Here is a 15359-nt window from a genome sequence, read left to right on the forward strand (position 1 = left end):
TTCAACAAAAATAACGCATATCTGTTGTAATAGGTTATTACTATTTGGAAAGTGTAAACTGTGAAAAACAATCCCTAGAAGTAAACGTTATTGAGAGTTTGATGTGTATTCTTTCAGCCATGGTGGTGTCCGTAGAGCTTCATATACATAGAAATGTATACTTATTTTTTCCAAAAAAGGAATATATTTTCCCTGTTCTGCTGTTCCTTTTAGTCACTTAATGTCTTCTTATGTCAGTACATAGAGATCTAGGTACTTCCTTGTTCTTGGTGGTTGAACAGTATTCCTTTGTTATTCAGCCAGTGGCATATTGAAGGTTATTTAGATTGTGACCAAGTTTTCTTTATTAAAATTAACACCATGGTCTTTAGATTTGTGTATACATATCTTTATGTACACATGCTAAAATGTAGGATAGAATCCTAGCAGTAACATTACAGGTGAGTAGGATGAGTCATGAAACATTAGAGTCCGTTGAGTCAAACATGAATGTGGTCATAAAGACTTTTATCTTTAGCATTGACATGCCTCAGATAGGTACATTTATTCTGAAAGGGGGTGACTCCTATGTTGGATTTCCCCTTACTTTTTGTATTTCCCTTTCCTTTTAAAATCCAGTGGAACTGGAGGGTATTATGCTGAGTGAAATAAGTCAATCGGAGAAGGACAAACATTATATGGTCTCATTCATTTGGGGAATATAAATAATAGTGAAAGGGAATAAAGGGGAAAGGAGAAAAAATGAGTGGGAAATATCAGAAAGGGAGACAGAACATGAGAGACTCGTAACTCTGGGAAACGAACTAGGGGTGATGGAAGGGGAGGTGGGCAGGGGGTGGGTGACAGGCACTGAGGGGGGCACTTGATGGGATGAGCACTGGGTGTTATTCTATATGTTGGCAAATTGAACACCAATAAAAAATAAATTTATAAAAAAATATAATAAAATCCAGTTGGAAGAGAACATAGAAGTAGGTATAATGTCACAGATAGTAAAGTCAGGGGCAGAATTAGTGTTGTTATCCTTCCCTTTTTTCTCTTGTCCTTGTGTACACACGTACCTGTGTAGCTAAGAAAACTGGTCAGAGAGAACCTGTGACTTGTATGTGATCATAAAACTTAATTAGTAGCAAAGCCAGAACCACAATCTTAAGAGGCTTGTCTCTTAGTGTTCTTCTTGTCCCATACTGTTACCAGACTTGACTGTTTGGTGATTTAATGTAGATGTCTCTCAAAAGTACCTATTTTCTTGCCTAATCAGTGAATCTTTTTCTTTTTTTTTTTTCTTTTTAAAGATGATATTTTCTCCTCTGGTATCCAGGCTAAGACAACCAAAGCAAAAAGTCGATCTGCACAGGCAGTGCCTGAACCAAGATCTGAACAGAAGGTGTCCGACATATTTGATGATCCCCTGAACGCCTTTGGAGGCCAGTAGAGCATACAGGGTATCACATCTCACCCTTCAGTTACATCCTTGAGTTAATGATGCTGTCTTACGTACTCATTGTCTTAATTGGGTTAGAAAAAGCAAATACTGAAACAACCTCACCTCTTTCTCACCCAACATGCTTAATTTTTTTCTGCCTTGGTTTTAATCATGCTTAGTACTGCAAAACAAAAATAAATATTTCACAATGTTTTTTTTTTTTAAACTATATTTTTATTTAATTAGCCACAGTATGATTTAGGGCATGTTGGAGGAGAAACCTCTGTGTGCCTTTAATGGATGGGCAAGGAATTCCAGAGGAAGCAATGCTAGACAGATGACCAGGAGTATTCCTTTCATGGATATCATCCCTAGCTTAGAGCCTAGGGAGGTGATAAAGGAAGAGGATGAGAGATTATATACTTCTCATGGCTCTTTACAGTAGGTAAGGAGGTTTCCTTGGATTCCACTGAATTCTGAAAATGCTTCTATAGGTCAATTAATGTAAGGTTTGGCAAACTGTGGCCCTCTGGTCTGTTTTTGTAAATAAAGTTTTATTGGAACACAACCATACCCATTCATTTACATATTGTCTATGGCTGATTTCACCCTACCTACAATGCCAGATTTCAGTAGCTGTGACAGAAACTGGATGGTCTACAAAGCCTAAGCTACTTCCTTCTGTCTGAAAACAGTTTTTTGATCCTTGTTCTAAGGCATCCGTTTCCATTCATATGGAGCTTTGCATTTTGTGAATGAGGCAGAATGAATCCAGATAAATGGAAGGAAAAGTGCTGAGGTTGGAAATGTCCTTCTGTAGAGCAGCACTGTTGCATAGAACTCTGCACTGATGGGAATATACTATAACTATGTTGTCCAATGTCGTAGCCACTAGCCACATGGATAGCTGACCCCTCCTCCAGTCCATGTGTTCTTGTGCTGTGCCCTGTTGGTGCTAACTATTCAAACTGTAACTATGGCACAGTCTTATAGGCAGGTTCAGTTTGTTTCCTCAATCCTGAAACCACTAACTTCTTCCTTGGGCACTTTTAAGGTTGAACTTGGAATTGCTGATACCAAATCAGAGATTTTGTACAGTTCTCACAGATCAGCTGTGTGTGCTCCTCTGCTCTGAGAGTGACTTGATGGCAAAAGAGGGTGCTTATACCTTCTGTTCCTTAGGTTGTATGTGTTTATAATTACCTGCTCCTGTGCCTGACTCAGTAAGCATTTGTTAATTAAACATGTTGTTTTCCTTTGGGAATGATAACAACTGATCCATCATTAGGATTGATCCAAGGAATTTCATGAGAAATTAGATTTAGAAAATATGCAAATTGCTGTTTTGAGAGGCTTGAAAAGCGGAAGGAATTTATACTTCTTGGTCCTATGGTAGGCACTTTCCATGTTCTTTTTTTCAGTCTCCATAAGTCTACTAGATAGTAATGTCCTTATTTTATAGATGAGGCTAAAATCTGGAAGCAGAATACAATAGTTGGGAAAAAAAGCCAAAGTTTGGCTTTTTGTAGTGAGACCTAGACTTAAATCTGGTTCTAGAATGGCTTGAGTGTAGGCAAATTGTTTTACCTCTCTTAGCTTCTGTCTCCCTCCTTCCTTGTCAACTTTGTCAAGTGTTCAGTACCAACTGTGTAGGATTGTGATGAGAGAGAATATACAAAGACCCTTGTTGACTACATAGCACTTGAAAAATGGGAGATGATAAGAAAGACTGATTTTGGCCAATAAAAGAGAGCTTCTGTGTTGGAACCCAAGGCTACAAGGTCATCTACCTGATTCCACAAAGCCTGTGATCTTAGTTCTTCCTGACTGAAGTGAGGAGGCAGGTTGAAAAAACTAAATTTTTGATTCAGTACCATTCACTCCATCCCAGTCACTATTTTAGAATTGGTTTACAAAGATAATAAAATCTCTGTCCCTAAGGGGCTCCAGTCTATTCAGTATTGAAGTTTAAGAAGGAACCAGGGTTGAGAGCCTGAAGATGAAGACCTTTAATCTCATCATAAACCCCAGTGTATGCAGAATGTTGGATTGTGGAAAATGGTGGGTGGGGTCTCAGGGGAGATATGAGAAAGGATAGAGATTAGATGTTGGGGTTCATCTTAGATTTATTTCTCGGACTCAAGATGAGGATGCTGCTGCTGCATTTGGAGTTGGATTACTGTTCATTATCATTTTGGTAATCCACCTAGTGTAATAGGCCAGTTCAGTTGGAAAATCTTATAAGGGTTGGATGTAGAACATGTGTGGGGAATGGAGGGAAAAAGGAGTGGGGGCCCATTTCAGGTTGGAGGGTTTATGTTGTCATCGTGTACCCTTGAGTTCACTTTGAGAATTAGAGTAGAAAAAAAGTGCGGCTGTGTTTACCCAAGCCTAAGATTAAACAACTCAAGGTGCTCCCGCTAATACCGGGCATACACCTATCGGTAAATTGGATAAGGAATAAATGGATGAGACCAACAGAGACAGTTGACTTTTGCCCTTGTTTTCAACCAAGTACGGCAATAGCCCCATACTTCGGATGAGACCGTTGAGGCCAGAACGTTAGGAAACAGTGAAGCACGGGAATTGGGGATCTGTTAAAGACAGGACGGCCCTGAAAGCGCTAGGAATGCAGGAGGTCCGAATGGACCCACTGGAGCGCGGCTGCACGGTACCCTCCTCACTCCAGCACGCAGGGGGGTGGCTCTGCTAAGGTGCAGTCCACAGCCTCGTCGGGCCAGAGGCCGATGCGGCCGCTCCGACCGGGGCGCGCGGCAAGTCTGCCCAACAGCGCCAGGCAGGTGCCTAGTCAGTAATAAAGGGCCACATCCGGGCCGCTGCTAACTGCCACCCAGCCTCGAACGCAGTGGAAGCTCCCGCGTCCAAGCAACCGCCGGCGTCGGGCGGCCAGGCCCCGCCCGCCCCCTCGCTGATTGGAGGGCGATGTGAGCGCCGGCGAGCGATTGGTACGCGGCGTCACAAAGGGGCGGGGCCGCGGCGGCCGCCGAGGCTTGCTGGTCAGTGCCTGCCTGGGCGTTGCCCGCGGGGCCGTCCCCCTCGGTAGGCCTGCGGCCCGGCCAGCGAGTGGACGAGACTGCGGGAGGGCGCGGCGAGGGCGCCCGGGGCTGCGGGCCGCTGAGCCGGGCCGCGCGGCCGCCGCGGACCTCCGCGGCCGGGAGAGGAGCGCCGGGCCCCGCCCCCTCCGCCGCGGCGGTCCGGAGACGGCGCGGTGCGACGCCTTTCTCGAGGGCGCAGCGCCTCCGGCCGTCCCTCCGCCGGCGCGCCCCGGGTGCCCCCCCCGCCCCGGGTGCCCCGCCCCGGGTGCCCCGCCCCGCCGCGGCCGGCGGGCGGGCGGGCGTTGAGCTGCCTGCCGGTCGCCGATTCTGACGCGGAGGCTGAGCGCTGCTGCCTTCCCCGTCGGGCCCGAGCGTGTGGGCGCCGGAGCTTATCCCGGAGGAGCACGGGCTGCGCAGGTGACTCTGGGCTTCGAGTGTGCAGTGAAGGCCCGCGTAGACGTTGGCTTCGAGGGATTTCCCAGAGCTGCTAGGAAATTGGGGCCAGGCGCAAGGGGTGGATAGTATTCTGTAGCCCACGTTGCAAACAGGAATGTTTTCACATAGTTCGTGAAAGCAGGTCATTAAAAGCTGGCGTGGAGTGTTTTTAATGGTTGCGCAGCATTCTGGATCTTTTCATATTGGGGGAAACGGTAAAGAAAAAGAAAACTACCCTTATATGGCTGATACTCTTTGCTACAGGATAAAGCTGATTCCTAGTGAGGTGACTTCCTCAGCGGTATTACTGCCTTTCCTATCTTTAACTTCTCTTTCATCTTTGATTGTGTATTGTAGAACTTTATCAGAAGAAAGTAATGTTTCTGGGTATTGATTTAGGAACGTGTTTTGATGCCACTATTCGTAATCTAAGTATGTTTTTTAAAATTATTGGTAAAAATTCTGGAAGCGTTTTTTTTCTCTCTACCTGCCTCTTTCTTTGCACTTGGACCTGTATAATTTAGCTGTTGATGTTCTTGCAACATTTCCCATCCCGTCTTTGAGTCTTCACTGCATCAGCATCAGAGGGTTCCATAATATGCTTACTGGAGAACGGAGGTCTTTGGCCTGCTGGAACTTTCATTTGCTCCTCTGCCATCATCTAGTCTACCAGTCCGGTTTAACCAGATTTCACAGCCTCATTTCATCCTCTCTTACTCTGTATTTTACTGAGGAGCAGTGTAACGATTTTTTTTTTTCAGAGGCTTACATTTCAGTTTTGAATTTGGTTACAAACCTCAGCTTTTTGAATTTGGGAGATTACACCATTTATTAGGTGCCAGACCTTTGTTGGGTGTTCCAGTGCAATTTAGTTCTGCACTGGGTTGCTATTTTTCTTTTAGCCCATAGTGGTTTTATCCTTTCTTGATATGGATGAAGCACTTCCAAACTGCTACCTTCTCCCACCCCTGCTTGTTTATTGATATTTCGGGTATTGTTGTAGAGAGTACTGTGGTGAAGGAAATGCTCCTTATATCTTCTGTTAGCGGTCATTTATGCCTTTACTTTCAGCATTCCTGACCTCTTGCTAGAGCTGCTACTATATTGGTAGGAGTGCTGTTGGCTTTGGGGAAACAGACATAATTCTTTAGTATATTTTTACTTGATGTGGCATGATAAGTATTTTATAAGAATACACATGTTAGCCAGAATCATGTTCTAAAAGCAGTTACTTCAGTGATGGGGATAACAGGGGTTAGGGAGGGCAGCCCAGGTGGCTCAGCGGTTTAACACCACCTTTGACCCAGGGCATGATCCTGGAGACCCGGGATCAAGTCCAACGTCGGGCTTCCCTCATAGAGCCTGCTTCTCCCTCTGCCTGTGTCTCTGCCTCTCTCTCTCTCTCTCTTTCTCCTCTCTCTTTCCCTGTGTGTCTCATGAATAAATAAATAAAATCTTAAAAAACAGGAGGGTTAGGGATTAGCTACATTAAAAAGTCATTTTTCCTACAGGCATTTCAATATATTAAACCTATAAAATACAAAACCTGAGCAAGACACTACTGTATTGTTATTATATTTGTTACTCATTGTTTTTGATAAATATAAAATAGCATTTTTTAAAAAAGATTTTTATTCATGAGAGAGAGAGAGAGAGAGAGGCAGAGACACAGGCAGAGGGAGAAGCAGACTCCAGGTGGGGAGTCCGACATTGGACTTGATCCCCTGTCTCCAAGATCACGCCCTGGGCTGAAGGTGGCACTAAACTGCTGAGCCACCCGGGCTGCCCAAAATAGCATTGTTTTGATAAAAATAAAATACCACTCAAAGCAGCTGTGCTGCCAGCAACAGCTTTTATTCCTGTGATGCCATCTCTGTAGGACCATAAGCAATTTTTACAGTGCAATTCGGCTTCCCTGGTTAATTCTATGTCCCATTAGTGTTTTGAAAATTCACACTATAGCAGAAACCCATGTGTGTGCATGTATGTTATGAGTTGGACAAACTTTGGTGGACTTAGTTTGGAGTGAATCATAACATGATTCTCATGGGAAAGCAGTATTCCTACAAACTTCTAGAGCATAACCAAATATTTCTTTATCTCCAAGACAAAGTAATACAATATGTATGTTTATCACAGGTTTATTCCAAGCATCAATTGAGTGAATATTTGTTTACTCTTTCTTTGAAGAAACCTTTAATGAGTACCAGTATACACAGAACACTGTGGTAGGTGATAAAGCAGAAAATCAGATGTGGTTTCCCAATTAAGTAGCTCACAGTTTATTTAGGAGAATGAGAAAGACACATAAAAAGTGAAATTGGGGGCAGCCCCGGTGACGCAGCGGTTTGGCGCCACCTGCAGCCTGGGGTGTGATCCTGGAGACCTGGGATCGATTCCCACATCGAGCTCCCTGCATGGAGCCTGCTTCTCCCTCTGCCTGTGTCTCTGCCTTTCTCTTTCTCTGTGTGTCAATAAATAAATAAATAAATAAATAAATAAATAAATAATAATAATCTTTTTTAAAAAAGTGAAATTGGTTGTAAGGGGTGCAATATATGATGGAGGTCAGGATATGAAGGAGAGGCACCATAAAGACCTTTGTGGAATAGTTGCTATTTGAGCTGAGTCTTGAAAGATGACTAAGTGTCAGGTAGCCCACTGTGGGGATGGCAGTGAGTAGAGTCAAGTAGGAGCAATGAGCTAGAGGCTGATGTAGTCTGAAGTTACAGGTGCAAGCAATGAGAAGACAGATATACCAGAGGTGTTGCAGGGTGGGATGATGTATGTGTATAAGTAAAATGGGGCTGGAAGATGAGATGTATGACCTCAGAGCCTTTTTTTTTTTTTTTTGGATTCTGAATTTTATTCTACAGGCAGTGGATTTAATTCTGTGATTTTATTCTATAGGCATTCTCTTCTGTGGAAGCCATTATAGGGCCTGGAGTTAAGAAATAACATGAGCAGTTTTACCATTTATTTATTTATTTATTTATTTATTTATTAATATTTTTTTTATTTATTTATGATAGTCACAGAGAGAGAGGCAGAGACATAGGCAGAGGGAGAAGCAGGCTCCATGCACCGGGAGCCTGATGTGGGATTCGATCCCGGGTCTCCAGGATCGCGCCCTGGGCCAAAGGCAGGCGCCAATCCGCTGCGCCACCCAGGGATCCCCAGTTTTACCTTTTAAAAAGATATCTGTGCTTCACACTGTATGTCATAGAGCAAACTAAAACACTGAGTTGCCACTACACACCTACTAGAATGGTCAAAATCCAGAACACTGACAACATCAAATGCTGACAATGATGTGGAGCAGTAAGAACTCTTATTCATTGCTGATGGGAATACAAAATGGCACAGCCACTTTGGAGAGACTTTGGTAGTTTGTTATAAAACTAAACACATTGTAAGATCCAGCAGTCACGCTAGTTGATATTTACCCAGAGGGGTTAAAAACATGTCCACACAAAAACCTACACATACATGTTTATAGCAGTTACATTCTTAATTGCCCAAACTTGGAAGCAAGCAAGATATGTCCTTCAGTAGGTGAATGGATAGATTGTGGAACATATGGATAATTTAGATAATTGAATATTATTCAGCCAATCAGAAAAGGCTACATACTGTATGATTGCAACTATATGATATTCTGGAAAAGGCAAAACTATGGGGATGGTAAAAATATCAGTGTTTGCCAGGGATTTGGGAGGGAAGGTGGGATGAATAGGTGAACTGCAAAGGACAACTATTCTGTGTGATAGTGTAATAGTGGGTACATGTCATTATATGTTTATGAAAACTAGTATACATGAAGATTAAACTAAATTGTGGATGTTGGGTGATAATGAGGTATCATTGCAGTTTCTACAGTTGTAATAAATAACACCTCTCTGGTGTAGGATGTTGACAGTGGGGGAGGTCATACATGTGTGGGAGCAGGGATTATATGAGAACTATGTAAATTTTTTCCCAGTGTATTCTGAGACCTGTATTAGCTTGATAGAAAAATCAAACACATGTAAAGAAAACTATATCAGTGTCTCCTGTGGATATAGATATATAAATCCTCAAAAAATACTAACAAACCAAATCTAGCAACATATGTAAGGATTATACACCATATACAAATAAGATTTATTTTAGGAATGCAAGGTTGTCACTATCAGAATCACTTTTTTTTTTTAGATTTATTTATTGAGAGAGAAAGCACATGGGGGCAGAGAGGGACAGAGGGAGAAGAGAGAGAATCTCAAACAGACTCCCTACTGAGCCCAGACCCCAACATAAGGCTTGGTCTCACGACCCTGAGATTGTGACCTGAGCTGAAATAGTTGGTTGCTTAACTGACTGAGCCACCCAGGTGCCCCCCATCAGTGTTCTTTTAAACACCATATTATTTTTTTAAATATTTATTCATGAGAGACAGAGAGAGGCAGAGACACAGGCAGAGGGAGAAGCAGGCTCCCTGCAGGGAGCCAGATATGGGATTCAATCTCAGGACCCCAGGATTACGCCGTGAGGCAAAGGTGGACGCTCAACACTGAGCCACCCAGGTGTCCCTAAACACCATATTGATAGAATAAGAGACAAAAACCATATGATTATCCCACTAGACACTGGACAGAAAAGCATTTGACAAAGTACAACACCCTTTATGTTTTTTTTTTAAAAAAAGATTCTTAAAGTAGAAGGGAATCCCCTCAGTGTGATTCAGATTATGTAGGAAAACCCCACAGTCCAAATCAGTACCATGTAGTGAAAGATTGAATGCTTTTCCCTTACAGTCAGGAGTAAGACAATAATGTCTGCTCTTACCACCAATACTCAAGCTTGTATTTAGGTAAGAAAAGGAAATAAAGAGCATCTTATTAGAATGTTGAAGATTGGAAATGAAGAAGTAAAAATCTCCGTTTGCCGATGACATGAACTTTGATGGAGAAAATCCTAAGGAATCCACTGAAAAACTACTAGAACTAAAAATTCTGCAGGGTTACAAGTGTACAATATCATCATATTAAAATCAATTGTATTTCTCTGCACTAGCAATGAACAAATTGAATATGACACAATTTCATTTATAGTATCAGAATATAATTCTTAGGAATACTTTTTTTAAAGCAAAATTTGTACTCTAAACACTATAAAACATTGTTGAAAGCAATTTAAGAAGTTTTAAATAAACTGAAGGGCATTACATGTTCATAAATCATAAAACTTAATATTGTCACGGTGGTGATTTCCAAATTAATCTGCATACTCAACAAGTCCTTATTCAAAAGCCCAACTAGTGTTTTTGCAAAATAGACCATCTGATTCTAAAATTAATGTGGAAATTCAAAGGACCCAGAGTAACCAGGAGTCCTAGAAGAAGAAATTAGAGAACTCACACTTTCTGATTTCAAAACTTACTACAAAGGTAAAAAGGTATTGTACTATTATAAGGACAGGCATGTAGATGAATAGAATTGAAGGACTGGTATTAAATCCTCATTTTGTGGTCAATTGGTTTTTGACAAGGGTGCCAAGACAATTCAATGGGAATAGAATTAGTTTTTATGACAAATGCTGCTGGGACAATTGGGTTTTTACTTGGCAAAGTATAACGCTGGACCCTTCTTTCATACCACAAACATGAATTCAAAACAGGCCTACATGTAAGGCTAAAACTATACAATTCTGGGCAGCCTGGGTGGCAGTGGTTTACTGCCTGCCTTCAGTCCAGGGTGTGATCCTAGAGACTTAGGATCGAGTCCCTCGTCGGGCTCCCTGCATGGAGCCTGCTTCTCCCTCTGTCTGTGTTTCTGCCTCTCTCTCTCTCTGTGTCTCTCATGAATAAATAAAATTAAAAAAAATAAACTATACAATTCTTAGAAAAATATATGTAAATATTACTTTGGATGAGGTCAAGTTTTTGGAACATTGACAAAAGCACAAGCAACAAAAGAAAAATAGCCAAATTGGAGGTCATTAAAATACACTCTTATGCTTTGAAGGACACTGTCAAGAAAGCTAAATGACAACCCATGGAAGAAATATTTGAGAATCCTAGATCTTTAAGAGGCTTGTATCTAAAAAACATGAAAAAAAAATCCCTTTTACAACTAGTAATGCAACAACTAGTAAAAATTGACAAAGGGTATGAATATATTTTCTGAATCAACATTTCTGTAAAGAAGATATACAAATAGCCAATAAGCACGCTCAATGTCATTAGTCTATAGAGAAAGAAAATTGCAACCACAGTAAAATACTACTTCACACCCACTAGGATGGCTTTATTCACCAAGATAATAAAACGTATTGGCAAGGGTGTGGAGCAATCAGCACTCTCTTTCATTGTTGGTGGGAATGTAAGATGGTTCTGACCACTTCTGAAAACAGTTGGTAATAACACAAGTTGCTGAATGTGTTACCACCTAACCTAATAATTCCAATCCTAGGTATATGTGGGAGAGAAAGGAAAACATATGTCCACACAAACACTTGTAATCAAATGTTCTTGTAGCATTATTCATAATAACCCCAAATTGGAAACAACTCAACATGCCCATCAACTGATGACTGCATAAACAATGTGTATTAATACAATGGACTATTATTCAGCGATAAAAAAGAATGAAATACTGATACACCTAAGAATCATGAATGAACTTTGAGAATGTTATGCTAAGTGAAAGAAGCCATTTATAAAAGATTACATATTGTATGATTATGGGAAATGACAAGAATAAGCAAAATGGCAAAGTAGATTGGGGGTGCCTAGGGCTGGGAGGGGAAGGGAGAATTTGGGAGTGATATTTAAAGAGTATGGGGTTCCTTTTTTGGGGGTGATGAAAATGTTCTAAAGATGATTGTGATGGTTGTACAATTCTGTAAACATAATAAAAACCAGTCAATTTTAGATTTTAAATAGGTGAATTTTATGGTATGTAAATAACATTTCACTAAAGCTATAATAAAGATTTACCTATGCCTCCAGGAAGATGTGTATCACCTGTCCTACTTTAAGTTCAAGACATTCCCTTTACAAAGTTTTCACTGATTAGGGAATCCCTGGGTGGCTCAGCGGTTTGGCGCCTACCTTTGGTCCTGGGTGCGATCCTGGAGTCCCGCGTCGGGCTCCCGGCATGAAGACTGCTTCTCCCTCCTCCTGTGTCTCTGCCTCTCTCCTGTCTCTATGACTATCATAATAAATAAACAAATCTTTAAAAACAAAGTTTTCACTGATTAGCAGTTTATCAGTTGTTCCTATTGTAATCATATGCTTGTAATTTATCTTAGGACTTTTGTCTGTTGTGTTTGCCTGTCATAAGTCATTGCGTGCTTGTGTGTAGAGATTATGTCTAATGTCTGTTACCAATATAAGTGTTATCTTAGTGCAGTAATGATAGATAACTTCTGGAATGCTAATTATTATTTAGTGAGTCTTATTTATTTTTTTTAGTGAGTCTTATTTTTTTTTTTAGTAAGTCTTATTTTTAAGGAACCTATTAACCTATCAAAAAACCCTATTTTTTTATTCAGTGTGATTTAAATGTACAATGGCTATAACATTTTGTGTGGGTTAGAAAACATAATTTACATGGTTTAGTAAAGGATATGCATAAAGTTTTCAAAATCTTGCAAATCTCTGTTGAGTTTATTGGGTTAAATGACATTAACAAAAATATATTTGAGTATGTACTGTAAGTAAATAAATGTGTTGAGCTCTAGTAAGATATAGAAAAGTATTGTAAATACAGCTGTTCTTAATCTTTTTTTTAAAAAAAATATTTATTTGAGAGAGACAGCATGCGTGAACATGAGCAGGGAAAGGGGTAGAGGGAGAAGGAGAAATAGACTCTCCGCTGAGCAGGGAACCTGATGTGGGGCTTGATCCCAGGACCCTGGGATCATGACCTGAGCCAAAGGTAGATGTTTAACCGACTGAGCCATCCTGTTCTTAATAATCTTATGGTCTAATTGGGAGAGTGGTTTCGGAAACAAATGTGAAAGATTAAGGATTTAGACCAATTAAGTACTGGAAAGAATTCTAGGGCTGTCTGGAAGATTGATGTAGGCCAGAGTGATTGAGAAGTCTTTATAGCAGAATGAGACATTCAGATAGGCTTGTTAAAAAAAAAATATTCTTGTTTTTTAGGTATAAAACTCAAAACATGAACAACGATATATATTACCAATGTTCAAAAGTGATTTGGCTAGAACTGGAATACAGTTGCCTACAACATATTCCAGAGGAATTAGAAAAGTCAAAGTAATGGATAACAGAAAAGATCCTCCATTCTTCAATGAAGATAACGTGGGACCGTTTTACTACAAACTTCCTTTCTATGATACCATGGAGCTCTTCATTGAAACATTGACTGGAACATGTTTTGAGCTGAGAGTTTCACCCTTTGAAGCTGTTATTTCTGTGAAAGCAAAAATTCAAAGATTGGAAGGTACTAGTTTTTCTTTGCTTTTAGGGTACGAAGATTACATTTGTTCATCCGGAGTGTGTAATAATTCTAACTTTTCTTATGGATAAAATGTCAAACCTAGATAGAAGTAGGAAGAGTAGAGTAATGCACTCTTTAGACCCCTTCCTCAGCTTCAACAGTTATTAACTCATGAACTGTCATGTTTCTATTTCTGCATTCCTCCCACCCCTTTCTACTTCTACTAGGTTCTTTTGAAGGAAATCTCTGACATTGTGGTAATAGTATGTGAAATTTTAAAATAATTTTTCAACAGGTTATGATGACATGCAAAATCTTCCATAAGTACCTTACAGTTATTTTCAATGGCAAATCATGATTGAGTTCCGTTTTAGTGACCTTCTTTACCTATTTATACTACTTTGCAGATATTTTTATTTTTTTTATTACGTTTGTATGTATTTATTTAAAATATAGAATGCTTCATGAATTTGCTTGTCATCCCTGCATGCAGGGCCAGGTGAATCTTCCCTATATCATTCCAGTTTTAATTTTTAAATTTTTAAAAATTTTTAAATTTTTGTATGTTTTTTTATTGGAGTTCAATTTGCCAACATAGAGTATAACACCCAGTGCTTATCCCACTCATTCCAGTTAGTATACATGCTGCTGAAGCGAGCACTACTTTTCTTTTTTTAATGTGGAGATTTTCTAAGAGTTTTGGCTTACATTTACATATATTTGAACTTTCCTCGGTACAGCAGGAATGCTGAATATTGAACAATATTGAACAAGTTCAGTGTCTTTGTGGCTTACATGTGTGTGAAAGGGGTCATAAATTATTTTGTGTTAAAATTAGAATCTTTTTCTTTGTACTTTACAAATTTCTGAAATAAGTGGTATTTGCCATTATAGTTGTTAGAACCCAGTATGTACTTAAAAATTAAATTGTTCTATATAACACTAAATGGATGTTGCTGTAATTTAGCGGTAATAACGAGCATTGCCCTCTAGTTTAAGTTCAGAGTTGTAGAAGGATGATTAGTGTTGGAATCTTTTGTCTATTAAAGTCGAGAATCCTGGTGTCTGAACTAAATAGTTGCTGTTTCTCTACTAACTATTCTGTGAAGTTAGTGGCCAGCTGAGTCCAGTGGCCATATTAGTACATCGAGTAATGGCACATGAAACATCTTTCCCCCAAGTGATTTGCTGAGACACAGAGGTAGAAGAGGGTATTTTGACATTGTTCTGCTTTTTTATTAATATGATGGTATAATTATATCTTTTTAGGAGCAGGAAGATAAAACCATCTTGTGTTCTAAATAATCTCTCTATTTTTCCCCCTTTCATGCATTTTGAATAATCTTCATGCAGCAAAAACATTTTAGAAAGTATCTTGCTTAGGTATCTTAGTGTCAGAAGATTAAAATTGGCTTACAGAAGATTAGGGACTCATCCTAGGAAAATGTCATTCCCTTTTTTTTTTTTTGTAATTAGAGTTCAATTTGCCAACATATAGCATAACACCCAGTGCTCATCCCATCAAGTGCCCCACTCAGTGCCCGTCACCCAGTCACCCCCCCCCCGCCCACCTCCCTTTCCACCACCCCTTGTTCATTTCCCAGAGTTAGGAGTCTTTATGTTCTGTCTCCCTTTCTGATATTTCCCACACATTTCTTCTCCCTTCCCTTATATTCCCTTTCACTATTATTTATATTCCCCAAATGAATGAGAACATACACTGTTTGTCCTTCTCCGATTGACTTACTTCACTTAGCATAATACCCTCCAGTTCCATCCACGTTGAAGCAAATGGTGGGTATTTGTCGTTTCTAATGGCTGAGTAATATTCCATTGTATACATAAACCACATCTTCTTTATCCATTCATCTTTTGATGGTCTGTCAACATTTCTTTAAGCTTTAAGCTCACTGATTCTTTCCTTGCAATTTCCAGTCTACTAATAAGCAGGCCGATCAGTCTTTTTAAATTTCTGTTATTGTTTTTTACTTCCAA

The 15359-nt window shown here is 40.0% G+C and overlaps 2 protein-coding genes and 1 non-coding gene across 12 annotated transcripts in view; 2 read left to right on the forward strand and 1 right to left on the reverse strand.

Moving 5' to 3' along the window:
- The window catches only part of LOC129522747 (WASH complex subunit 2-like), a 61440-nt gene extending 59427 nt beyond the window's left edge, over positions 1 to 2013 (forward strand). For all 9 annotated transcript variants that reach the window (XM_055345081.1, XM_055345085.1, XM_055345086.1 and 6 more), the window contains one exon: positions 1296 to 2013. In XM_055345081.1, coding sequence (XP_055201056.1) covers positions 1296 to 1435 — 140 coding nt within the window. In that variant the 3' untranslated portion in view covers positions 1436 to 2013. The remainder of the gene's footprint in view (positions 1 to 1295) is intronic.
- Positions 2014 to 4759: 2746 nt separating this feature from the next.
- The window catches only part of ZFAND4 (zinc finger AN1-type containing 4), a 74848-nt gene continuing 64248 nt past the window's right edge, over positions 4760 to 15359 (forward strand). The window contains exons 1-2 of one of the 2 annotated variants that reach the window (XM_055345098.1): positions 4760 to 4899; positions 13067 to 13367. In XM_055345098.1, coding sequence (XP_055201073.1) covers positions 13106 to 13367 — 262 coding nt within the window. In that variant the 5' untranslated portion in view covers positions 4760 to 4899; positions 13067 to 13105. The remainder of the gene's footprint in view (positions 4900 to 13066; positions 13368 to 15359) is intronic. The other variant, XM_055345099.1, reaches the window with a different exon arrangement.
- LOC129523090 (U6 spliceosomal RNA) lies at positions 13811 to 13915 on the reverse strand. Its single transcript, XR_008667050.1, has one exon. It is a non-coding gene; the product is annotated as a U6 spliceosomal RNA (small nuclear RNA).

This window comes from Nyctereutes procyonoides, unplaced genomic scaffold, assembly GCF_905146905.1.
Source record: "Nyctereutes procyonoides isolate TBG_1078 unplaced genomic scaffold, NYPRO_anot_genome, whole genome shotgun sequence".
Taxonomy (NCBI): Eukaryota; Metazoa; Chordata; class Mammalia; order Carnivora; family Canidae; genus Nyctereutes; species Nyctereutes procyonoides.